Genomic DNA, 26,738 nt, shown 5'->3' with positions numbered 1-26,738 from the left:
AATTCAATTAATATTTCAGATTAAAGAAGTAAATTGGGCTGCAATTACAAACAATTTCATCTGTGTGCCTACATTTGATACACTTTTTTTTTTTAATGCTGTTTTGGATGTAAATGGAAATAAATCAACTTTACTTACAGTACAGAGATGTTAAAATCAGAGTCTTTGACAGACAAAAGGAAACATTTGCAATGTTTGTTTTCTGCAGAAGATTACCGATAAACATCCACCTCATCCAGCGGTCTTTGTGTTTTCTGTCTTATAAAATGCCCAATTACTATTTTGATGTGAGAAACTGCTGCAAAGATTCAGTGCGTGAGTGAACTGTCCGAAAGAATCAAAGTGAGCAAACAGTTTCAGATCTTTTTGCACTGACATCACTGACATACAGTATAAAGATTAATCACTAACATTTTACTGGAGCAAGGCAGGAATTTCACTGCAGTAAAAAGTATGCCCCTGGCAGTTTAAGTTAAAAACAAAATCAAATGAATCAAGAAACAATCTTGCCAGATCTTTGGCTATTTCAAATACCAGGTTCCTAAAAATACAATTGTTTTGCAGTCAGTATAAGCATTTTATTGTAATTCAGTTACATATTACACACATAAAATAATAAATACAAATTACACAAAGAACATTTTTATCACAGTACATTTTCATTGTCAACAGTCACACCACCATTTCTACCCTAAAACATGCAAAAGCAGAATACACACAAGCATATACACACACACACACACACACACACACACTCTCTCTCTCTTTCTCTCTCTCTCTTCCTACAGTATCTTTCCCAAGCTGTCTGAATGATGCTCAAGAGGTGAAATATGAATCTTGCATTGAATACAACCGGTCAATGGGTGTTAAAAGGGAGGGTTCACTGGATGACATACAGTCTCCAAAATGACACAGAGGGTCACTGTCTGTATCGTCATAGAGTGTGTCACAACCTATAAAAAGAGAGAAATGGGATGGGCAAAGAGTATTTGTCACTGCATTTTCACTGTATTTTGTGAGGCTAGTGTGTGTTTTGTACCATAGGGATGCATGTGGTCTCCAGGCATCTGAGGAGGGGTGAGCCCTTGTCTGAAGGGGTCCAGCTTGAAGCCCTGTGAGTCTAGATTGATATTCTGCTGGGTAAGTGAATATGAACCTGCACACTCCAGCTCAGCAGGCAGACCTCCACAAGAGGGCGCTGTGGTCATATAAATAGCAAGAAAAGAACTTTCAGTCATTAGTCTCTCGCCTTTTAAAAAATAATTCTTATTACTTGTTTCAGAATGTTCATAAAACATCCAAAAGTAGCCTAATGTTTATAACGCAAAATGATCAAATTGAACATGTCCTTTCTCCATTCTTTTCTCTAACATTCATTCGTATAACCAAGAACAAAAATGTTTGTTTTTTTTAAAACGAACATGAAGAAATAACATTTTAATGACCTAATGGGAACGTTAAAAAAAAACGTTCTTACAACATGTGTTTTTTTTTTAGCTGGTAAAGTTGGAACAAAATACAGCTGAAATTTCTGTCACTGTACAAAGCTTAAAAATATTTAATGAGACATGAGCTGTTCAGATTCGGTTGTTTGCTACTAAACAATTGTGGCTGTAACATTCTAGGATGGCATTGTTTACATAACCCAGGGTTAAAAGCAGTGCTAATTACAAGTATGAAAGTTTTTTTTTTTTTTTTTTTTTTTAAGTGGTGTTTAAAAGGAAGATAACCAAAGCAAAGCATGAAACTTTTGTGAACTTTGTAGGCTATACCAGTGTGTTGTGATTGGCTATCCCTGTTCTCCTGAGGGGACACACTTTGCTTCTGCTGCTGTTGTCTTCTTGCCAGTTTTTTCATCTACAAATACAAGAGATTGACATAATAAAAATATGTTCACATATAGTAATGAGAAAACTAATAAGAGAAAATATCCCTTTATAATGCGAAGGAAGGCAGAAAACACACACAGCGCTACCCTGAAAGGAAATCCAAGTCTAATCTAAGGTGATCTATACATAATATGTCATCAGTTTCCTACACGAGGCAATAACACAGCTTGTTTCCTTATTGGCAAGCTCATATACTGCAGAAAGAGGTCTGTTATCAATTGCATAAGTTGATGCTCTTTCAATGAGTGTGTTTGTCTGTGTCGGTGGGCATCACATTACCTTGGCTCTTTGGTTCTGGAACCAGACCTGAACGACTCGTACGCTCAATCCTGTCTCTGCTGCCAGCGTCTCCCTTACCTTACAAAAGAGAGACAGACAGAGAGAGAGCCATAGTGTGACCTTCATGGTCTACGGGTCATGTAGGCTAACTGATGAACTGACCCACACTGGAGTATCAGATCAACAAAGATAGATACAGCAATGCAGTCCAGAACAGCTGCGGCTGCACAAAAACCTCCTTCACAAATGTTACAGTAAAAGAAACATTAAAAAACAAAATGTTAATGTATAGAAGTAAAACAAAGCTTGATGCTTTAATGAGATTCTTAAACTGTTACACAAGACAAATTTATCTGAAGTAGTTTAATTATTGTTATATTTTTAAAATATATATTTTATTTAGTTATTATTTAAATGGCAGACCTTTCGACATGGTTTGGATGAGACCTCAAAAGAAGCTTTGAAAGCACGTCTCTGCTGTGTTGTGAGGATGGTACGAGGCCTTTTAGGTCTCTTGTGTTCCATGTCTCCTATTGTGTTAGACTCCCCTGTGGTCTTAATGTTGTCTTCATCATCGTCCTCCTCCTCACCATCTTCACTTTTACCTGTAGTTAAGGAAACAGCAAACAGATCATTACTAGAAATAATAATAATAAAAACTATAAAAAAAAAACTAAAGCTAATTAAGCAACGAGTATCTGTTTGAACAGTAAAAATGATTTAACAGGCTTAAAGTAAGTATCTTAAAAAATAGTGATTTATGAATGGCCATCTATACTACTATTCAAAACTTTGGGGTCAGTAGGATTTTCTTTAAAGAAATGAATATTTTTAATCAGCAACTACTGTATGCATTAAATTGATCAAAAGTGACAGTAAAGACATTTGCAAAGTCACAAAAGATTTCTATTTTATATAAATATACTATATATTGCCATACTCTCTTTCTCTCTCTCAGTATATTCAGATATATTCATATTGTTTATTAATTTATAGCATTATAATATTCTGCTTTGTTCATATAATTTATTAACAATATATTTGTATTTATTACTACTAGTACTATTTTAATACATATGCTTCATTCTTAAATCTAGTGTATGGTGTACCAGAAGAGTGTGTAAAAACAGTGGGATTGTGTGTTAAATCCTGATACTGAAGGACTCCAGCACTGCACATTTTGGATGCCTCCTTTATTTAACGCACCTGATTTATATTATCAGATCATTAACAGAGGCACCATGACCTTACTCCATTTATCAGATGAGGAAGACATCCAAAATGAGCAGTGCCGTGGTGCTCCAGGACCAGGATTGTTTTAAAACAATACCTGAGTCGGAGGTGATCAGGCTGGCCAGTTGGTTGTGATAGTCTCTGGCACAGAAAAGCGTGTCCCCTGTGAGCACACAGCGGTCTCCCTTCTGCAGCCTGCAGCCGCACACACAGCAGCAGAAACACCGCAGGTGGAAAACCGCAGTGCCTGCGTGCATCACCAGCTCGGCCGGAGAGATGACCTCTGCGCAGCCCTTACACCGTACCAAAAACAACCTGACAGGAAAAGAGAGAAAGAATTAATTAATATGCTTTTCTCAAAGCAACTGAAGAAGATACTTCATTATACAGATTAAACTGCTTTTGAGAAAAAACAGCCTATTGTTTAATGAATCGACATCTTATCGCTAATTTGCAATTATACATTTGTGTTGGATTGATACATTTTTAGTGTCTACACTGGAAAAAACAAGACATGGACAATTTTGTTAAAGGATTTCTCATTCATTTCTAAGGAATCTGCAAACAATATTTGATGTTCACACAACTCTGACAGAAATTCAATGATGTCAAGGCTGTGATGTGATTGGTTATCAAGGCACGCATTATCCAAGTTGGCCGTTACGCTTCCTCCAATGGTACAGCCATGGACCTTGTTATCTCCCAATAATAAGACCATGGCTGCATCTGAAATATAGAAGGTGAAAAACTGTTTGTGAACATAATATTATGTACAAATTTACAGTATTCAAAAAAAAAAAAAAAAAAAAAAACAGGACAACTTACTACTGTTTCCTGCGAGATTCTGAAGTGCACATCTGATGGACACTTTACTATCCCATGACACCCTGAGAGAAACTACACATAGTTGCTTTAAAATCTTTTGATGGAGAGTACAAAGAATGATTTTGTTCTTTTGGAATGTTTTATGTTGATGTACCATCAGAGATTCCAAGAATGTTGCTGAGTCGCCCCGTCCATCAAGGAGTGAGACAAGAACTTGCCATGTCCCTTCCACCCAAAAAAAAGCCATGCAGACGCATACCCCCAGCATGGTGAGTGTGCATCTTAGCGCCTGGCAACCAGAGCTGGGTTTCAGCGGGTTAGACAGAGGCGACCGGCTCCATGACTGTGTCCGGGGCAGGACTCCCGGGGTGGGGGGAGAAAGGAGCTCGGCAGGCCGTGGCTCCAGACGGAGAGAAAGAATCACGCCTCCCGGTGGGCGAGGCCGGTCCAGGGAATGATCTTAACTCGACTTAACCAAACCCAGACAAAGGAGGGAGCTGGCCCAGAGCCTCGCTGCCATTGTCCTGCCCTGGCAGACACCACATTTTCTGTTTGTCAAACTGGCCTGAGATTTCCGCGCCTGGAGGGGAGGGGGGGGGGGGGGGTGGGTGTGGCGGGTGGGGTGGACTGAGAGTGGAGCTGTAGTTTAAGGTTTGTTGTGAGCGTGACAGGGAGGCTTAGAGAGAATGACCCCTAGAGGTGTGACAGCTTCAGACTTGGGCTGACAGGCTTCTCCTTAATACAAAACAACTGTTTTTCATGCACTAGTTAATTTTGATATTAAGGGTTATTTTGCTTCTATAATATCTTTTTTTAGACAAAGCACACATTATTTATTATACTTTCAATTTCACATTTAAATTACAATACATATATTCAAATGTTTTCTTAAAATGCACCAAAAAATTTCTAGTAGGTTTTTACAGGTTTGTTCATATAATATTTGCCTGATTGTATTTCTAAAAACATGATGAAAATGTATTTTCTGATTTATGGAGTGATAAAAAGATAAATGCAAATGAAATGCTCAGATTTCTGTGCTGGAAATTAGTGCGAATTAAATAACATCAATTGTAATATATTTAAACACTATAATTCAGAAAACTTACTTTATATATATATAGGATAAGAGGTTTCCATTTCAAGCACAGACAGTATTAAAATACTGATTATTTCTGTTTCTTCAAATGATAGCACCATGATTACTGTATGTTCACATATTAAGATAAGTTTTCGGCTGTGTTTCTACAAATTGTACCAGCTTTTGGCTATAGATCAGTGGGTGTTATTGTTGGTATGCGTATCTCAGCTAGTTGCATGGAAGCATTGCAGTGTGTTCACATGCAGACAGCAAAAATTCCTCCTCTGATAAGTATGAATTGAAACATCCCAAAGCCTTGCATTGTTGAGAACTATTAGTGTTGCCCTGGGGTTGCTGTGGAAACCGCTGCGAGTTCTTTAGGGTTCAGTAGGAGGGACAGAAAAAAGTGCTGCTCATTATACTCAAGAGCATCTGTGGTATGTGAATGCAGATAGCAGAATATGCCAGTTGCATGTTTGTGTATTATAGATACAGTAGATACATGCAGTATACATAGTTACAATTTAGTTAATGGTTGGATTGGCAAAAAAAATAAAATAAATCTATTTTGATCTGGAAGCATTTGTGTTGATATATTATTGCAATTTGCTGAAGCAGAGCCTGAATATATTTCTCATACCTTTTTGGACACTAAATTAGAAATGTAGTAATATGTTGTAATCTATATAATTTCACATTATCATTAATATGATCAAAAATTTACATTATTAGAAATAATTCACTTTTTTAATGCTAGAATTTAATTATCTTTAATAATGTGACATTAACTATAAAAAAAATCACTGGATTATTTTAATATTTGATTGTAATAATAAAAGTCACAGTAAGTTATATTTTATGCTCCTAGTAGCTGCTTTCATTTTCATTTAGCTTACCCAGTCAGCTTTGGTATCACAGGAATAAATTACATATATTAATATAATATGTTAAAATAAAAAATATATATTGTAATAATACTTCCCAATATTGCTCTTTTTACTTTATTTTTGATAAAAATAAATAAATAAATAAATAAATGCAGCCCTTTTGAGAATAAGAGACTTCTTTCAAAAAAATCTTACTGACCCCAAATTTTGAAAAACAGTATAAATGTTTAACAAAGTAAACCTTTTGATTTGAGAGAAATAAAATAATTGGGAATTGGGAATCACTATAGAAATGCACTCTTCTCATCATAAAACAGTAAGAAGTCTGGAGATTACTACTATTACTAAAGTTACTAGTGCTATAAGTCTAAGCATCACTTTAAATCCAAATTAAATTGATCAGTATTATAAAACAGTGAAATACCTGCCTGCTGACCCATTTACAGTAAAGCTTCTCCTTAACCTGGTCAGTAAGTGCTGGGTCAGCGTGCTCTCCACCCCTGAGCCCACAGTTAAGCACTGGGCTACTGGGTAGGAGTGCCGGCCAAGCACTGCGTATGTGGCTAATTGGTCAGGTCAGATATCTCACGGTCGGACGGGCATCAAGCAGGGGCACCACTGGGCACCAACCTTTCCAGATGCCTTGACATACTTCACACGCAGAGATCCCCTCTACATACACCCCCTCCCCAACACACACGCACAAACACTCATATTCTACCCAGAACATATGGCCCAATCCTCAGCACAGCCTCAGCCTTTTTATTATTAAGAGCACAGTGGTCACTTCTCCATCATTATTACATCGGCTGATAGACTCCTAATGTGAGTGTGCATTATGGGATTTGGCGAAATCAGAGCCTTTTTGTTGAAAATGTAAACTTTTTGAAAGATACATTAGCCAGTGAAATTAAACTTGAGAATTTTAGATGGTGATCAGAACTCAAATAGAGCCCATAACTGCACTCGTTTGTATTTTCCGGGTCATTGCGCTGTGTCACTTCACACACTTTTTTTTTAATACGGAGGTGAGAATGTGCATATGAGTGTGTGAATGAGAATCAGAGTGAGTTTTGGGGGTAGTAGGGGGTCCGTGCACCGTGTCGGTGTGGCCATATGCTGTCCCCAGCTTGCCGTTGCCACACCGATGGGTCCTGCTAATTTAACACATCTTGACAGCATGTCAGTAGTGCTGTCCTCCTGATCTAATGGTGTGTGTTTGTGTGTGAAAGCCTCCTCGCATTCCATGGCCCACCGCGACCCTTCCTCCTGCAGTCACCTTGTCTTTCAGGAGTTCTGTGCCAAGTTCCCCAATACACACAGTCTCTCTCTCACTCACAAAACACCAACAATCATAAAATGGGGTATACAAATATTTTTTGTGTATATAGGTATACAATTATGTGCTAACAGAATAGTGCATGTTTAATTTTATACTGCATGCAGATGTAACGTTTCAGGACTAAAATAATAAAATAAAAATTATATTTAGCCACAAAATTTGCCTTGCAAAATAAATAAATCAGCCTGCAACATCCAAATATTAGAGTCAAATAAACAACACTGCCATGTAAACAGGAATTTAAAAGATTTAAAGTTATTTACTGCATCATTGAGTGGTTAGATATGTGAACTGAAACCCTAACAATAACATTTTATTGGCTTTATCTTTAAAGTATCCACTGAGATATTTACATATTGATTATTTCTGTGCATCAATCATTAAAATGTTTTTTGGATAATAATGTAAGTGATTGCTGCAGTGCTTAAATTAGGTATAATAAAATTAATTTCTTTCTTTTTTTCCCAAAATAGGTCTGTCACCTCAATTTCGTTGAGAAATAGAAGAACTGATATAGGTTATTTATTGTAAGCTCTAAATGTGTATAAAGGGGGAAAATAATCCACCGCACTCTCAAATGCATTTCTAAAAAATTCAAGCAGTCAGTTTGTAATTTTCTATACACAGAGAAAGGCGAACATATTTCGCGCAATAATCTCGTCCCATTTTTGTTTTCTTAACCATTCAGTTTAAAAAAATAAATAAATGGCGAAGACAGAAACAAATATTTGAAATTAGCAAAACAATAAAACAAAAAAGCAACAGTAAAGACCTTTCTGCTAAAATTAAGTTAATATGAAGACCTAGCCAAGTTTAGTTTCATCTGGCTAGAAGAAACTTGACTACTCACTTTACACTTTCCCGCGTTGAACTTCAAATTGTAATTCACTATGAATAAAACGAAATCATTGTTTTCACAAACAGAAGTAAGTATAGTCTTACTTCTGGTAGTCTCTCTTGCAGTAGAGGGTCTTGTTGCGAAGGAAGCAGGTGTCTTTCAGAGGCTCGCGACATGACGCGCAGTGCAGGCAGCGCTCGTGCCACAGTCCGTCCTGCACGCGGAGCAGGTACCTGTCCCGGATGAGCTCATTACAGCCCTCACACACGCTCTTTCTCCACATGTCTGGAAAAAAGACACATTTATAATGCGATTGTATTTAAACTAAAACAAAAAGAAAAAGTCTTATGTGTAATTTACAGAATTGTATATTGTTTTAGCTGCCATCCTTTTAAAATTATACTATCCCAAGAAGATGTGAAAGTAAAATAAATGAAAGTTTAATGTAAATTAAAATTAGAAAAATAAATATTGAAAAAAACTAAATTCATCCACGAGCATTACAAAATAACATAAACGATAAAGACCAGCAGAAATATAGAACAAATGAGATTTGATTTTCATTAAAATATTTACTTCAAAAGTTATTAAATCAAACATAAAACGACTTGCGACATCAAAATAACAGTGATTTAATGCGCATAGCATTAATTACTGTCAGTACATATCAGCATGTTTTATCAAGACCAGTAACTATAGGCTTCTTGTATACTGTACATGACAAAACTTTACCAAAACTTAAAAAAATACAATAGAATTGACATACATCCACCTACCATTGAAGAGAAAATATCCTTTTTCCGCCCAGTGTAACTTTCACAGATGCTTAGATAGGCTAGTTGTAAACGCACACAAAAGCTCCATATGAAAATAAACCTGTGCGTCATTTACTCCCTCTCTCTCTCTCTCTCACTCACACACACACACACACACACACACACACACACACACACACGCAAACCTCTCTCCTCCCATCAGGTACAAAGTATACAGCCCTTTCTTTAAAACTTGTGATGAACTCTAAAAAAATAATAAGACAAAATAAAAAATAAACCATGCATTTTGAACAATAATGCCCCGTTTGGGTTTAAGAGACCCCAGGGCAATTTCAGTTGCTAAAAAACCTGATTAAACAGTGATTACAATTATTATTGTTATTATACAATATATTATAGATAAACTTGACGGTTCAAACATGCCCTGAAAAATGTTACATTAATTCTGCTTGGGGTCCATAGAAATGTGCATGTATATAAAAAAAAAAAAAACACGAATTAAATACATTTAACATAGATTCACAATGGGGTGCAATGCTGCTAACTGTATATTTATATGTATTGCATTTTTCACAATTTCTTCTGCATACTGGATAACAGTAGCTGTTCTGAAATGTAGTACATGACAAAATATGGCGTAAAGCTTAAACAATAACTTTCTGGCTACTGTTTTTGCTAGGTCAAATGAACATATTAAAATAAACTGAAAAAGAGGGTAATTTCTAAACGAATATGACTTTTAGATGCTCATCATTTGGTTCTCTGTGATACAACCCAAACAGACAACCAGTGAAGAAAATCCTAAAACATTTGTTTGGAGTTCATATTATAGTGTCATGACCAGAACCGACCACATATATGTTCTGTTCTTAAACTTACAACGAACACAGATTACATAAAGCTCATATGATTTAAAATTAGCTTTTTTTAAGTTTATTATATATATATATATATACATACATATATGCATACATATATACATTTGAAGATATAAAAAGTTCGGGCAAGAAATCTTATACTCTACTTTCCTACATGACAGTTCAAACTTGTTTTAGCTTCAGAGCAATCACAGCCTTTCCACACTGGAAACGAGAAAGCCAGCAGAAGCCACACGTTAAAGTTCAATTATTATTTGAATCATAAAATGGCGCCATCTAGCGGACGGGACACACTGCACCAGATAAGGCATATGATGCAGTGTTTTAATAAAATCTCATTTATTTGAGATTGAGATATTTAAAATTGGACAACACCACATCTCAAACAATGGCCTGCTCTTTAAAGGCTTTTGGTTATACAGAGAAAAAGTTAGATGCTCCAGTAAAATAAGGGCAGACAATAACAACATGTTCATTCATTTTTTTTTTTATTAAAAAAAAAAAGAAAGAAAAAGGACATAGTATTTAAATATTTAAATATTTATTAGAACAGAATTCTAAATTTCATTTTAGAAATTATTGTTTGTGATTATAAACATTCCTTGAATAAAATATAATTTCTTTATTGCATTGTCTTGCCACAATGAATACCTGATATTAGCTATTTACAGAAACATTTCTTCTCAAAACCATACAATACCTGATATTAGTTATTTACAGAAACATTTCTTCTCAAAACCATACCAGTGAAATTTATTTCATCTGTATATTTTGAGACTTGCTCCTCTCGTTCCCCTGATAATATTGTTATAAAAGAATAATAATTTGTGCTTGGTATAAAATATGCAGCATACTGCAATATCTTCAATCAATTTCGTTGTCATATTAGTTACATAAGAATATGTACAAAAAATGGTGCGTTGGAACTTGTGTCACGTGATCTGATGGGGCGCTTCCAGCATCTCCATTAGGAAAGTGTCTATGGGTGTGTCTCCAATCAGCTTAAAGAAAAATAGGTGCTCCAAACACTTGAGTCCGATGGATCGGAGGGCTGGAAGACGCAACAAAAGTTTAGCAAACCTGTAAAGCAGGCAGGGAGGGAGACAGCAGGTGAAATTGAGTATGTGCAACAGATACGATCAGTATTTACTGAACAAACATGTACATGACTTTACCTGCCAGGCTGGTCAGGGTATTTCTGTTTAGTGTAGGTCTCCAGTGAGGCGTAAACTTTCTCCCTCAGTGCCTCTACCTCCGCTGGGTTCGACAAGCCTTTGGCGTCTACGAGAAGAGACAATCTGCATGATTAACTCTATACTCAGTCTATCAAAACATCTTACACATGTCTTTACATCTAATCTATTAAAGTTCCCATTCACTGTAATTACATTTAGCAGTGTATAAAGGCATTAAAAAAAATACAGTATTTTTTTTGTGTTTCATGAAAGAAAGAAAATGTCAATAATGACAGAATTTTATTTTTTGAGTAAAACATGTAGTATCTCTTTTTCTATTATTATAATGTAAAACATTATATTATATTATATTATATTAAGCTTTGGGTCAATAATGAAAGAATTGTATTTTTTGGGTATAACGTAGTATCTCTTTAACCATTATTATAAAATAAAACATTATATTATATTATATTATATTATATTATATTATATTATATAAAGCTTTGGGGTAAACTATCTCTAACTTAAAATATAATATAATATAATATAATATAATATAATATAATATAATATAATTAATATAATATAATATAATATATATATATAATATATATATATATATAATATAATATAATATAATATAATATTAGATGTGCTTAATATAAAAATCAGTCAAGGTCTTCACAATTTGGGGGGGGGGGGGTTGGAATGTAATGTAAATAATGGAAGAATTTTAAATAACTTTGTTTATCAATGCTGCAGAGTGTATAGTGTATAGTGTATAGAAATGGCAATGAGCGACACACCAGGGTTGAAGAGGACGATGGCTCTAAGACAGCCTAGTTCTGTCTTATCCATCTGCATATCCTTCATTTTAGACACCAGCTCAGTCAAAACCCTGCCACACAAACACACAAAGCTTTCATTAGTTGTAATTAAAATAAAGTTACATATTTTATGATCATTCTCTAAACAAACAAAAAATGTTTATTAATCCAGAGGTGTTAAAGGTGGAAATAGTCACCTGTTAAAAATGGAGCCGACACCTGCACTGTGAGCACTGCTCCTGTGGACATGCAGGCCTGTGCCCAGCAAGATGCCATCTTTAACTGTGATTGAGCGATGAGAGAATGAAGCGATGAGGAGCTCGTTCCATCCTGTAAGAAGAAAAATGACATGAAGAAAATAAATGGCATGAATAGCAGGAAGAAAACATCATTAGCAAGGCTTTGTGATGTACTATGATGGCTACTTCATGAATGCATGTGAAGTGTTTGACCAGCAGAGGGCAGCATTCCCACTTACACAACCAACACAGTTCTGTCTGACCCTTTGACCTGGAGTTATTTTAGACAAAACTACTAAAAGCATTTTCGAAACTGAATTGAAATAAAGCTGAAATGAAATAAAACGTCGATATTAGATGAAAAACGTAACCTTGAAATACTTTTTAAATAATAAACCGAAATAAAAAATTTAAGTACTAAAACAGAAATAAAAATTATAAAAAGTTTTATAGAAATATTTTTTACAAATAATAAAAAAATGACAGAAGCAAATTAGGTACTTAAACTCAAAACTAAAATGAAAATGAGAAGCTGATTTAAAATGCTAATAAAAACAACAATAGTACATAATACTAACACACCAACATTGGTGGTAGTTTTATGTATGTTCATTAAAGAACATAGCTCTTTAAAATGTATCATATTGTGTGTCAATTCCCAAGTTTTTCCTGATTTAGCAACTTTGATGGAAAGTTCAAACGACACGATTTAAATGAAGTGCTAATCTAAAACAGCTCTTATAGGGGCGACAGAAGAACCTGAAAGTGTTGTCATAGAGTGCTTGTTTGTTAATAGCAACTTATTTATATCTATATGTTTATACATGTGTATGAGTGTCACATACCTGCTCGAAGCAAAATGACCTGATCATCCAGAGGCAGATCAGAGAAATGGGGTATTCTCTTGGCCCACTCCACCAGAGTAAACAGTTGTTTGTCAGCTGCATGGCAGATATTAGTGACGGGGTCATTTGTCTGGAGAAGGAGACCAGAGGAAAAAAAGGACAGAGAAAAAGAATGAGAGAGAGTATTTGAGTTGTTACCTTCTCAAAGAAAGCTAAAGTCATATATGTATGTACTGTGCAAATTGTATATGAATAAATATAAATGTCTTTGTCTTACTGAGTTGCCTGGACTGTTCTCGGTGTATGTCTCAGTCTTAGGTTCTACTGCAAGTTCTGCATCCAGAATCTTATCCACAGGCATGTCTTCATTAAAACTGCTTGTTGATTCCACCTCATTATCACCTTTCTCCTTCCCACGCTGCCTCTCTTCCTGGACTGCTGTGGGGTCCAGCAGAGCAAGGAAATGAGTACATTATAAATCATTGTAATTAATGATTATGACATTTAAAAGTGATTTAAGAAATCTCACATTTTTATAACTTTTATCTGTTATATTAGATATTGTACTTATTTGATATTTTATTTTAGACATTATAAGAAAACAAATGTACAAAATAATTTATTCAATATAATGTAAGATTATATAGAAATATAATATACATTACATTTAGTAATTTAGCAGATGCTTTTATCCAAAGCGACTTACAAATGAGGACAATGGAAGCAATCAAAATCAACAAAAGAGCAATGATATATAAGTGCTATAACAACTCTCTGTTAATAATAATAAATAAAAAGTAAACAGATAGAATACAAAAAGATTAGAAAAGCTAGTGTTTTTTTTTTAAGAAAACAAGCTGTAAATGAATAGAGTGTAAGTCTAAAAGGGATACTTTTTTTCTTTTTTAGAATAGAATTAGAATTAGAATAGAGAGTGCTAGAGTTAGAGGGTAAAAAAAAAAAGATGGAAAAGATGTGTTTTTAGCCGATTCTTGAAGATGGCTAAGGATTGAGTTGGGCAGGTCATTCCACCAGGAGGGAACATTTCATTTAAAAGTCTGTGAGAGTGATTTTGTGCCTCTTTGGGATGGGACAATAAAGCAATGTTCACTTGCAGAACACAAGCTTCTAGAGGGCACATAAGTCTGAAGTAATGAATTTAGGTGAAGGGGTGCAGAGCCAGTGGTGGTTTTGTAGGCAAACATTAATGCCTTGAATTTTATGCAAATATATATACTAATATTTATGTTATTTAGCATAATATTAAAGCATGATATTAATATGTGTTGAAAATAAAATCTCTTCTGGCCACAAAGGCTGCAAAAAGCACAAAACAAAACAAAAAACCAAACAGAAACAAAACAAAACACCAAAGCAAAACAAAATAAAACAAAACAAAACAAAGCAAGTCAAAAAACAAAACACCAAACCGAAACAAAACAAAAAACGAAAACCAAAAAAAAACATAAGCAATTTAAAAACTATTCAAAAAATCATTGGTTTATGGATAGAAAACCCACAAATACAAACCTTCCCGCTTCATGCCCGTGGCCAGGCACTTCTGATAGCGGCAATATTGGCAGCGGTTCCGCTGGCGTTTGTCGATCAGGCACTCTTTGCTGTCTCGACACGTGTAGGTCAGGTCTTTTCTGATGGTCCTCTTAAAGAAGCCTTTACAACCTTCACAACTGTAAACACCATAGTGCTTCCCTGCAAACACAACCATACTGAACCTCAGAAGAGATAGAGATGTGTCTTGCATTAACTTCCAAACCAAAAGAAAATGCAACAACTAAACAATCCCTGTGTTGTTGTACCTGAAGACCGGTCCCCACAAATGGCACAGATGTGTTTGGAGAGGGATCCAGGGCTGCTGCACTGATAGCTGCTCATGTTACTCAGCGGAGCCAATCCTGGTGGAGGCTTGATGTCTTCTGAGCTATTCACATTTAAACAGTTCATCTGGGAGACAGGAAGAGAAATGAGGAGAGACAGAAACAGCTTATTTAGTGTAATCAGGAATAGACTTTATGTCACAATACAGCAGCAGACTGTTTGTGTCCTTTCAGCACAGCAGACACACACACAAACTACACAAACCCAAGAAAACACTCACAAACACACAAAAACAGACGCCACCCTTGCAAAGCCATTACACAAGTAGCTGTGAGAGCGCTGACATAACATTTCAAAGGGGAGGGGAGATTTGTGTCTCTCTCCCTCTCTGGGAGAATTCACAATTTTTCCATCACATGTTGTTTTCTGCACTGCAGCATTCAGCCTGTAGGTGACAGTACATGGCCATACCACAGGAATAAAGAAAGAAAGTCGATTCAGTGAGCCTTATTTTCAGTGAATTACGTGTTTGTATATGGCTGCTTCTTTTGAAAAATTAAAAAAATTAAAATTAAAAAAGTTAAAACCTGGTAATTGAAATAAAGCTGAAAAATAATGCTGATAGTACAAATATTACATGAAAAACTTAAATAAAACCAAAGTTTTAGAGAAATAAATAAATTTAATAAAATGACAAAAGCGCATCAAAATATACTTTAAAATTAAAACTGAAAAAAAAACCTAAATCAAAATATTATTAAATACTGTAATAGTTAACAAGAATATAAATGAAATTAAAATAATGGTTTTGATGACATTCTTTTACAGAAATTATACTAAGGGAAATGACATTTGAAATATTGAACAGCTTATGAACTCTAAATACTTTTCAAAATGAAACTTTCTCACTTTTTTATAACTTGACAAAATTACAGCTTGGTTGGAAATAATACAACAAAATTGTATGATATTATTTGGTTTTTCTTTACCTTCTGTTGTAATAAGTAAAAACCCATTTTCACACAATAAATATGATCATTTCACTCTTTGATCACCAATTGTTTTAGAAAGTCGAATACAAATTATTTAATTTTATTTTGAGGGAATTTTGCCTTTACTTTGGTAAGATTGAAATCCAAAAAAGAAACACCCATGTACAGGATTTCAGAATAAGAATCACCATGCACAATTAATTCCACATGCTACCAGCATTACAAGATTTTCACTTTTTTTTTTTTTTTTTTACACATTTTCTTTTAAATTCAATATAATTTCAAGTACATTTAGACCCTGTATGTCTATCATGATTCATAACACACACTCACTTACTTGCCCCATGTACTGTAAGTTCATAGTTATTGATGTCCTTTCATTGGACTAAAAGCCTGTAATGTTTGTCTGACTCAATGGCTTTCTCTGGCCTCCAGGGAGAAATGAGACACACACACAGACACACATAAGCTGACCTCTTTTAACAGGAGGGCATCCATACACTCTCAGAAAATAAAGGTACAAAGCTGTCACTGGATCAGCACCTTAAAGTACAAAAGCTAAAAGGTACATCTTTGTATCTCACTTGTCTCTAAATGGTACATATAGGGCAAATTTTAATTTATGAGAGAGAGTAACATGTTGGTGACAGTCTGAGAGAGTACAGAATTACGGAAAGCATCTTACCTGTGGGCTGCTGAGGGTGTTAAAGCCCATACTGGGAGTAGACGGCAAGGAAATGGACGGTGAACCCAGAGAAGGGCAGATGACTGAGTAGGGTGAGGCCAGGCCATTCATGGATGAGCCCAGAGTGTTCACAGGCGACTGCAGAGGGCGGGACGAACTGATGACGGACGGATGACCCACCATGGAGCTCAGGGGTGGTGGTTGAGAGGGGGGTGAATTAAGAGCACTAGTGTCTGTGAAGAGACAAAAAGAGAGATTAATATTAGACATGACAGGAGCAATTAAAATTTAGCACTAAAATGATTGCTGATGACATCATTGATCATAGACACACTTAAAAAAACAGATATTTAATGCTTTTGAATAAAGTCTTTTATGCTCATTAAGGTTGCATTTAAGGATCAAAAAGACTGGAATAATATCTAATGAAAATGTAGCTTTGCATCACAGGAATAAATTCCATTTTGAAATATATTAAATTAGAAAACAGTTTTCTTAAACTGTAATAATATTTCATAATATTAATGTTTTGTATTTTTTATCAAATATATGCAGCCTTGGTGAGCATAAGAGACTTTGAGAGACTTTTTAAAAAACAACTGAAAATCGTAATTATTGCAAATCTTTAACTTGTAATGTATAAAGCAAACAATCATACAGGTCAGTGTTACAGGTCTCTATAAATATATCATGACGCATACTATGTTTCATCAGAGAACAGGGTAAGTATGTGCCCAAAGGAACATTAAGTACCTGTGGAAACGTGTGTCTTTGCAGAACATCAATTACCTCCGTTATTAAGGCATAAAATGAAATAATATGCTGTTTAAGTACATAAATGTAAGAGGACACTTCACTAAGAGAATCCATTAAGCCCTGCTGCTGTAACCATTCAGTCCACAGCTGATGGAGAGCTATATAAGAGTACATGGTAAAAGTAGTTTGTACCGGCACAAACACACATAAGCTATCTAACGTAGTACAAGGACACACACAGGGCAAAGGTTGTAACTTTTTGCCAATACTGATAGTGTTGCAATCCGTTACCTTGTTTCATCATTCATCAAGATGAAGATCAAATCAAATTAATCTAAGATTAAATTAACATGAACACAGCTTCAAGCAGTTGCTTTTATCGAGATGTGCAACACAAAAAGCTTGATCAATGATTTGGTCAGATCTTCTGACAAGGTGACTGTAACTGTTTATCTCTGACAGGTTATTTCAATATAAGCTACTGCTAATGTATTGTTGCAAAATAAACCCAGACAGGGTGATCAAGACCCTAGCAATCAGCAGAAAAATAATGCATTAATATAGTTTTTTAGGTCTTGTATTTAACCAAATGGCTGTCAAGCTAAAAATTAAAGTACTATACCATAATATAAAACAACAAAGACAAAACCATTAAATCATTATCTGTAATTCAAGTCATACACATTTTATCCTTCTAATGCTGAGAATGATGGGAAATAGTAGCATGAACCTCATAAACTTGCTAAGTGAGAAGGTACAGGGCTGTCACTGGGGCAGTACCCTACGGTACATCTTTACCCCTAAAAATACATATCATTACCTTAAAGGTACATATTAGTACTTTAAAAGTAAATATTAATACCTAAATTGTAAATATTACCACCTTTTTAATGCATACTTACCCAGTTACAGTTTTGCACCTTATTGTAGGGAGACACACTATAAGTGTCTGAAATTAGCTTCTTTTGTGATATAATTCTCTATCTTGCTGTTTCTTTTCCTTAAAATTGACCAAATCCACAATTTAGTGTTTATTAAGTAGGCATAATCATCAATTTCAGCACTTAAAAACTGTAGTATGTTATAAAAGAAGATTCTGCAATGGCTGTATTCTTCCAAGCTGCATGGTTGCATGTATGTGTGTCCCAGACTCTGGGCAGAAGGGGGAATTTCTGTGACAGATGGCCAAGATGCCTTCGGTAGGGCGGAAACATGGTCATACTGTGGTCCGCATGTCGGCCTATCCTTAAATGAGCCACCTGATCCATTACATTTAAAACAGACCACAGAAGTCCAATGCTTAATACAGACTCCCTAAGGCTGAAAACAAGGCCGTCACACAGAATTTTTATGGCTTTGGTACTGCATCTTTATACAGAGCTGAACTTGACAGTGAAAAAAAAAATTATTTTCACGATCAAATCAACACCAATGTTTTTGTGAGGTAGAGAAGGACGTAAAGGCTTCTCCACAATATATGCTTTCAACCTTTCACTCCAAAGTTTTAGTTTTATGTTGACTACAAGTATATCAAGTATAACTGACACACTATATACAACAAGGTTACTATAGCTCTATCTCTGCAGATTTACATTTCATAAGGTCTATAAAAAACTTTGTTTAGATGCTTCAACCTTTAGCTGATACTTCAAATCTTATTCTTCTGAGACGGTCCATGTGCCAGACATTCATCAGGATTTCACAATGACTCTCGGCAGTGCCCATGACCTTTGTGCAGCTGTCTGGGAGCAAAGTGCAGCCTTTGGTAGAATGCTATCAAGTTCAGCGGAGACCACACGAAATCGCACAGGTCAATGCGGGCACAATCACATACATAAACCACCATAGCATGATACAACAAACTGTAATCAAGATCCTCACAGATACTCTGTACACTAAAAACAGAGAAAGCTGTGTATAGTTTCATTGAACAGAAGACCTGTGACATCAGTTCCTTGAGCTGGAACACAACAGGATTTGGAGAGGGATAGTTAAAATCTTTTAATTGTTAATTACTGGTCAGCTGAGGTGTGGAGTCTCCAGCAGGGCTCTAATTCATTAAGCCTCTCACACACTAACTTGTAAAACATGTTGACTGAAAGGACATGATATAGAGAGGCAAAGATCACAGTTTAAAGTTTATTTTATTCTATATTTTATCATATTTATTGAATATTTCTTGTCTTGCATACAGTAATTTAAAATATTTAACTGTCACTGTTTATTAATTGATGGTTTGTTAATATTGTTCCACTGACCCAACAAGTGCAAAACATGAAATAGAGAAAAACAATAAGAGAAAATTACAATTACATACATTTATTGATTTTATTTTAATTATAACATATTATTTTTTAGAATTATTCATTAATTTTAGCTACAAACAATGCAAGCCTTATTGCTAAAAGAAACATTTAGCATTTTCAGAATAAAACAATATTGAATGTGATTCCAAAAAAAGTCGAAATGCAAAAACTTGCATTAAACTGGACTTTACTGGTTATTGTATAATACTAAATAACAGGATATCCCCAAAAGTAAGTTTGGAGATTTAGCAGCATATTATTGGCTGGATCCACACAGACAAACACACACCCCCTGCGTGAAATAAACGGTGGTTATGACAACAGGTTCCAACCCCCAATTTTAAACAAAATCTCTTGAATCACTTAATTCTGTCCTAAACGAAGTTGACATCTGATCAATAATGACACTATACCCTCTTCTCATCACTGACAAATATTTTCAGCCACCTGTCAAGAAGACGGGGGTTGTGGGGAGGGCAACAGACACAAGAAGGTGGAAGGGGGTAGAAGTGATGGAGAAATGGGACACTGTCCCACTCTATCCCAGTCTGCCATAGAGAGCTGCAGGACATTAAATCAACCCTGATTACCACCATGTGTCCATAATCCTCCAAAGCCCAGGACTGCACACACACACACACACACACACCTCACACTTCAGTTACCAACATTGCTTAATCAACCGTATCATAAACTAGTTTATCAGCACATGCTGTCATTTATATGTGAATAATTAACCTACACACACTTAAATTAAATCATGTAGCTGGCAACAATATTATCTTTACTACCTAAACATCTCATTCACCATGCTTTAAATGAATAAGCATTAATTATGCTACACACAAACACACACATAAGACACACAAGCTCATGTTTTTCTTATCAGAACTGCTGTAATAATGCATTATGTTCATGCTCGTGTCCCTAGAATCGCTGACAGATCTGAAAATGTGCTGGACTCATGCAGGCCTCAGGTGGTCTGGGATATGTTTGTATTGAGTATTGAGTGCTTTCTTGATTAAATGTACAGTATTTTTTTGCAGGACTTGGTTTGAATGTGTGTGTTCTGTTGCAAAAAGGTCTATAACTGCTGCTTTATGTGGATAACGTCAGTAAGAGTGAAGTGAAAACTAAAGAATAATATAGAGTATTAAGTAAAGAGACATCTAGGCATGAAGTCAATGAACTCTGAGTGTGTCCTGTAGTAACCTCTCTATTATCGTGTTCAAAACAAGCACATTTTGTCACATGCATCACTCATTTAAAATAACTTACGCTGATGATTGCTTTATAGTCACACAAAAAAGTAAAGTAAATAAGGACAGACAATATTGTACACATTACAGTCAGAAAAATGCTGACTGGGTTGATAAGCTGATATTTGGAAACAAATTTCACAGGAAATGAAAGAACATTAATCAGTTTCAAAACATCATATCGTGATCATATGATATCTGATATTCTGAAGCACTGAGGATAAACTTGTTTGATAAACCTGAGTAATGTTTGTGAAATCTTACATATGATGACCCGTTAATGTCACAATGTAACAATCAGCAGAGATCAGCAGGGACTGTTCCACTGCACATTGCACAAGAGTTTGTGAAGTAACTGTTCAGCCAGACATCTTGTTTATCAAAATGAACTTATAAGTAACAGATTCTCAATACTTTAAATCCTAAGTGAGTGTGAAACTATTCAAAAGCAGCAGCTGGATGCTGTCAAGACAACATGTCTCTCCATTCATTGTCTTCAATGGCTGCAAAAATATACTTACAATATGCGGCAGAATAGTCTGATTTATGAACAAATGACTTCATGCTTTACGCAAATTGGTCAAAAAGACTACTAAAGTTTTTAATTGTTTTTAATGGGTATGAACAGTCTTTCACTGGATTAACTCGCTGGTATTGGTATTGGCTGATTGGTTGGTCTAAGATTTTTTTGTGTTTTTGAAAGAAGTCTCTTATGCTTATTAATCTGCATTTCTTTGCAGGGGAAAACAGTAATATTGTGAAATATTATTCCAATTTAAAATTTTGATTTGAATGTATTTCAAAATGTAATTTATTCCAGTGAGGGTGAAGCTGAATTTTCAGAAGCCATTACTCAAGAAGCATTTCTTTCTATTATCAGTGTTGAAAACAGTTGTGCTGTTTAATTTTATGGAAATTATGAATATTTGTATAACAAATCCGACGGGATCCACTTTTTGTAAGCAAAGAAAAGAAAAATAATGACTTTATTCAACAACTCCTTTGTCAACAGTCTCCTCTGTGTCTCTCCATATCACCGTATGCTCTTCTGTATCATCCGTGCCACAAGGATGCGTGTGTTCCCGTCGCTTCATATAACCCAGATTGCACGTCTGATGGCAGATGGAGTATTCTGATGACGACTTTCATAGCTTTTATGGACCTTGACACTGTTATTTACTTTGCAGTCTATGGGACAGTGACAGGCCTCCAGATTTTCATCCAAAATATCTTAAATTGTGTTCCGAAGATGAACGGAGCTTTTACGGGTGTGGAACAACATGGGGTTAAGTGATTAATGACAAAATTTTCATTTTAGAGTGGAGTATCCCTTTAACAGTCAAGCAAATTAACAAAGACAACAACAATTTCTGTTCCAAAATTCCTGAAACTGAATTTGTTTGTAGCTTGAGGGTTTAACAGAGGATCCATGAGAGAGACAAGAGAGAAGTACAAACAGATAAAGTCACAAACATCCACCCCCAATACATGTGAATGCATCTCAGTCTCAACTTTCAAAATAAACTTCCTAGAAAACAAGCTGTCTTGGGATATTTGAAACCAGCTGTCTCAATCAAAACATAAAAAAGACAATTGATCCTTTCTGTTTTAGAGGCCTCTTAACAGATAAACCTTAAAATGTGGTAACATTTAAACTGATTTAACAAGTTAAAGAAAGCTTTTTTAAAGTTCCTTAAGGCAACAACTAGCCTACACACACAAAAAAAGTGTTATCAAAGGAGACTAGATGTTAGGTTACAAATGGGATCTAACAGCATAAGACATGTGAGAAATCACATAGTCAGCCCTACACATAGCCTTAAGTAACTTCAGCAAAAGAGGGAGGTAAAAAGAAATCAAAGAGAACTGGTAAAAGGAAGGATTAGGATGAAAAATGAAGACGAGGGAGGCTCTGTCTCTAGTGTTTATATAAAATATATTGAACAATGTTGAAAAACCATCCAGATAATCTCAGCAATGATCAAAGACCCTCAAAAGATGTTTTCCTTAATACTGAACTTAACCCCAACCTACTGCCAATCACAACCCAGACTCACCGGAAAAACATGCCACTACCTATAGTTTTGCATAACTCCAAAAATGTACAGTTTCCAGGTGAAATGAACACTATAGGCAGTACTTTATGAAAGCAAATTTCTGGAACAAAATATTATATTAGCACAAGTACACACAATAATGCAGTTTGCTCCAAAGTCCAAAAAATACCATCGCTACTGTTGACAGCCGCCATATTGCGTGCCAACATGCACTAGCCTGCAAGTAACTTACACAGAAATTACCCAAAGAAAAAGCAAGCATGATATAGATTAAACACACCATATGAATAAAGCATCCAGACACCACACCCGTATGTGCTTCTTTATCACAAAACCAGGCATTAATACTTGTCCTCCCTAACGGCTTCCATTTTTCTGGAAAGGTGTTTATATACCTTGGAATGAAACTACAGGGAATCACAAGCATCAATGAGGTCAAGAACTGATGACAGGGTCAAGCTCAGAGTCAGTGTTCCAATTCATCCCCAAAAGAGTCTTCTCTTTTTTGTCCATACAATGAAAGTCAATGTGGTCCAGTGTTGTTTTGACTTTCACAGTATGGTGAGATACAGTTTATTTTTTGTTCTAATCTCCAGAAGAAAGAAAGTTATACAACTTTAGAAAGACATTAGGGTGAGTCAATGATGACAGAAATCGAAACTATCTCTTTAAGATTTGTCATCACTGGAATTAAGAGGCCTAGATGAACCCGTTAAGGCATGTCCACATACTTTTGTTTCAGCTGTAATTTCCCAAACAACATATATTATGGTATATTAAAGACACATAGATGTACCTTAAGCTAAATTCATGTAATCTTATTAGTTTGAAGAATGAGACACACATGCAAACTTCCATGCAAGCTCAAATACTATGTCATTATTCTGCAAGTTTTATTTGTGGTGTCAACATTGACACGTCTTAAAGAAAGATAGAAACAGAAAGAGAAAGAATAACAGAGAGTAGCCGTCAATTGGCGGCGACAACTTCCGTCACCGCTTTCTATTGTGCGATCAAATGGGAGTTTGTCCTTGTCAGTCCAAGTATTTACACACACCCACACACACAAACATCCCTCAACAGAACTATTGTCAGAGAGAAACAGAAGAGAAGCAAAAAAGTGAGGGGGTGAAGTACCGTGAGTGTGTGAGATATAAAGGGATATACTGAAATAGATTGATCCAAGCAGACTTTCCTAAAATATCTGCAATTCTCCAGTGCCACCTTACCCTGATCTATAACAGCTGAACAGCATTAGAGAACAGAGCCTTGCCAAGTACTCTCACTGCCAACGGCTTAGATCAGAGGGTAGATTAATTACACACAAGCTACAATTGACATGCAAAGCAAGTGTCTAAAGTGTCAAATCAACATATATACATTTTTTGGAAAAAGATTAATACTTTTATCTTTTATTAAGCAAGGATGCACTAAAATGATTCAAAGTAACAGTAAAAACATTTATAACTATTCATCAAAAATTCCACAAAAATCTTAGGTTTAATATTAACTGTTTTCAACACTAATAATAATAATATAAAAATATTTCTTAAGCACAAACACAGAACATTAAAATTATTTTTGAATTATTATGTGACACTGAAGACTGGAGTAATGGCTGCTGAAAATTCAGTGTTAACACCACAGGAATAAATTTGATTTTAAATTTGATATTAAAAAATTGCTATTTTAAATTCTATATTCTACAAAAAAAATTTTTACTGTATTTTTGATTTTAAAAAATGATTAATGCATTGTTGGTGAACATAAGACTTTCAAAAATATTGTAGTGTATAACAAAATACACAGTAAAAAAATTTAATAAATAAATCAAAGCCAAGCAAACTTTCACCATGTGCACTGTAAAAAAAAGTGGAAAAAAATGATTGTATCAACCTGACTATTAGATATGCCACTCAAAGTATTTTTATAAGTTAGATTTGGCAGATTTTTTTAATGTTAAAATACTCATGTCTCCAGCATGCATTTGGGGTGGGACTATCCATTTGTCAAACCAATTGCAGACCAAGAGAACAGGAAACCTGTTTAAAAATAATTTTCCTAATTCCATTTGGTAGTGTAAAAACTATTCCAGCACGAATTCCAGATAAGAATGTGAGCTGTGTATTCCCTTGCTTAAAAATAACAAATGATATAACATGTTTTTAACTCATGACAATGCGCATATGCACATAAAATGCACATATCCATGTACAATTTTTAAATCAGTAAAATATAATTTTTTGTCCAGTTTTTTCCAACAGCACATTTGTCTCATCTTCCCTTACAATGCACCAGCCATGTTGTTCCTGGGAACTTACAGGAAGTAAGAATTACAGGAGTATCTTATTATCAGATACTCACAGTGGCTGTAGTGACCGCCCTCTCTTCCGTGACTCTGACCGTGAAGAGGCAACACCGCCGGATGCCACATGACTGCGAGCACCACTCGACCAAACCTCACCAGGCACAGCAGAGCACAAAGACTCACTCCGCTGATGGAACAGATGGGATATGAGTGAAACAGGACGCCCGTAGGAGGAAGATCCGCAGGGAGGAGTCTACTGGTTTATGGGATTACTCGGATTATCAACGATTGAATCCAGCAGAAACCGTTTACTGCCACAAAGATCAGCCTCTCTCCAAGCTTTGATAAAACTCCTTCTGCACAGGCCGCGGTCTGCCCGGACAGAGGCTCTGAGTTTTATTAAATCTATTAGTCCAGACGAGCCACCTGTTGTACAGCCAGGGATGAAGTGTGCTTGAGGGAGTGTGAGGTTCAACATAAAATAGCTATTTGTTTAGATTCAGAATTTAAGATTACTGTAAATTTACAGTACATCTGATTATCAAGAACATTCTATAATTGACCATAATATCACAGTAAAATGGACACATCAGTGCTTCTATTAGAGCAGTGCAATGGCAATAACAGCTCTCTCACACATGCACACACAGTATAAGGGGATTTTGAGCCAAATTAATTGTGCAGAAAAGATTAAAAAGAAGCTTTGAGATATTTCAATATAGTGATGCATTAAAAACATATACAATATATCAATCCTGATGCCATTACAGTTTCATTAAAAGACAGCCAAGCAGCAGAGAGAGCTGACTTCATGACAGAATGCCTTCAGGGTGAATCTAAATAAGCCTCTTTAATATGTCATCCTATAAAAGCAATGCCCCACATGGATCAGTCAGAATGAAATGAGAGATGCGATCACACAGAAAACTGACACAATTGGAGCTGCCTGAAGAGATATTAAGAGCCTCATCACCAAAACAACTGTATTAGGTTTTCTATCTTCATGCATTTCTTTTGCTAACAAAAACATCACTGATATCTCTCTTATAACTTATCCTTTTAATAAACCTAACCATGTGTCCTTTAAGAAAATCTGTGTCAATAAACGTTAAAAAACTGTTATGTCAACTATAACAAGCCTTCAGCCTCAGTATGTCCACATTACCCTTCAAAGGTCTAGGAGATTAGAAGTGACAGTAAAGTCTTTGTTACAAAAGATTTCTATATCAAATAAATGTTCTGAAGACTGGAGTAATGGCTGCTGCATATTCAGTTTTCTTGCTGTAGCTTTTGGAGGTACAATGTCAGCGCCAAAGAGCCATTAAAAGTGTTGTGTGCTGGGAAGCACCAATGAACATAGGAGTCTCCATAGACCGCTGAGGACATGGTGGTTAAATTTCATTTTCAAAGGAAATGTCCTGG

The 26,738-nt window shown here is 35.4% G+C and overlaps 2 protein-coding genes across 3 annotated transcripts; both read right to left on the bottom strand.

Moving 5' to 3' along the window:
* Positions 1 to 566: 566 nt before the first annotated feature.
* Positions 567 to 9,265, bottom strand: lmx1a (LIM homeobox transcription factor 1, alpha). The gene is made up of 8 exons (XM_042746928.1): positions 9,151 to 9,265; positions 8,479 to 8,659; positions 3,499 to 3,716; positions 2,592 to 2,773; positions 2,169 to 2,246; positions 1,773 to 1,857; positions 1,040 to 1,198; positions 567 to 953 (listed from the first exon to the last, which is right to left on the bottom strand). The coding sequence occupies exons 2-8, from the start codon at positions 8,655 to 8,657 to the stop codon at positions 817 to 819; spliced, it is 1,038 nt and encodes a 345-aa protein (XP_042602862.1). The 5' UTR covers positions 8,658 to 8,659; positions 9,151 to 9,265; the 3' UTR covers positions 567 to 816.
* A 1,287-nt stretch (positions 9,266 to 10,552) lies between these two features.
* On the bottom strand, positions 10,553 to 25,913 carry rxrgb (retinoid X receptor, gamma b). Of its 2 annotated transcripts, none has more exons than XM_042746926.1 (10): positions 25,373 to 25,913; positions 16,631 to 16,863; positions 14,935 to 15,079; positions 14,648 to 14,827; positions 13,395 to 13,555; positions 13,118 to 13,247; positions 12,231 to 12,363; positions 12,013 to 12,104; positions 11,204 to 11,309; positions 10,553 to 11,079 (listed from the first exon to the last, which is right to left on the bottom strand). In XM_042746926.1, exons 1-10 carry the CDS (start codon positions 25,440 to 25,442, stop codon positions 11,031 to 11,033), a joined length of 1,299 nt encoding a protein of 432 aa, XP_042602860.1. In that variant the 5' UTR covers positions 25,443 to 25,913; the 3' UTR covers positions 10,553 to 11,030. The 2 variants fall into 2 exon arrangements, with proteins under 2 accessions (XP_042602860.1, XP_042602859.1); XM_042746925.1 differs by having other exon boundaries at positions 10,553 to 11,108; positions 25,373 to 25,790.
* Positions 25,914 to 26,738: the final 825 nt, after the last annotated feature.

This window comes from Cyprinus carpio, chromosome B20, assembly GCF_018340385.1.
Source record: "Cyprinus carpio isolate SPL01 chromosome B20, ASM1834038v1, whole genome shotgun sequence".
Lineage (NCBI taxonomy): Eukaryota > Metazoa > Chordata > Actinopteri > Cypriniformes > Cyprinidae > Cyprinus > Cyprinus carpio.
The sequence above is the reverse complement of the archived record's forward strand: the minus strand, read 5'-3'. Positions and strand labels throughout refer to the sequence as shown.

Excerpts from the sequence above, each read along its gene's own strand:
- lmx1a (XM_042746928.1), bottom strand. The coding sequence starts at position 8,657 with ATGTGGAGAAAGAGCGTGTGTGAGGGCTGTAATGAGCTCATCCGGGAC. Across the intron at positions 2,774-3,498 it reads CCTGATCACCTCCGACTCAG|GTAAAAGTGAAGATGGTGAG; the intron begins GTATTGTTTTAA and ends CCTTAACTACAG. Across the intron at positions 1,858-2,168 it reads TCCAGAACCAAAGAGCCAAG|ATGAAAAAACTGGCAAGAAG; the intron begins GTAATGTGATGC and ends TTGTATTTGTAG.
- rxrgb (XM_042746925.1), bottom strand. The coding sequence starts at position 25,442 with ATGTGGCATCCGGCGGTGTTGCCTCTTCACGGTCAGAGTCACGGAAGA. Across the intron at positions 11,310-12,012 it reads CATCGTCCTCTTCAACCCTG|ACGCCAAAGGCTTGTCGAAC; the intron begins GTGTGTCGCTCA and ends CTCTTCTCGTAG. Across the intron at positions 11,109-11,203 it reads TACCCTGACCAGCCTGGCAG|GTTTGCTAAACTTTTGTTGC; the intron begins GTAAAGTCATGT and ends CCTGCTTTACAG.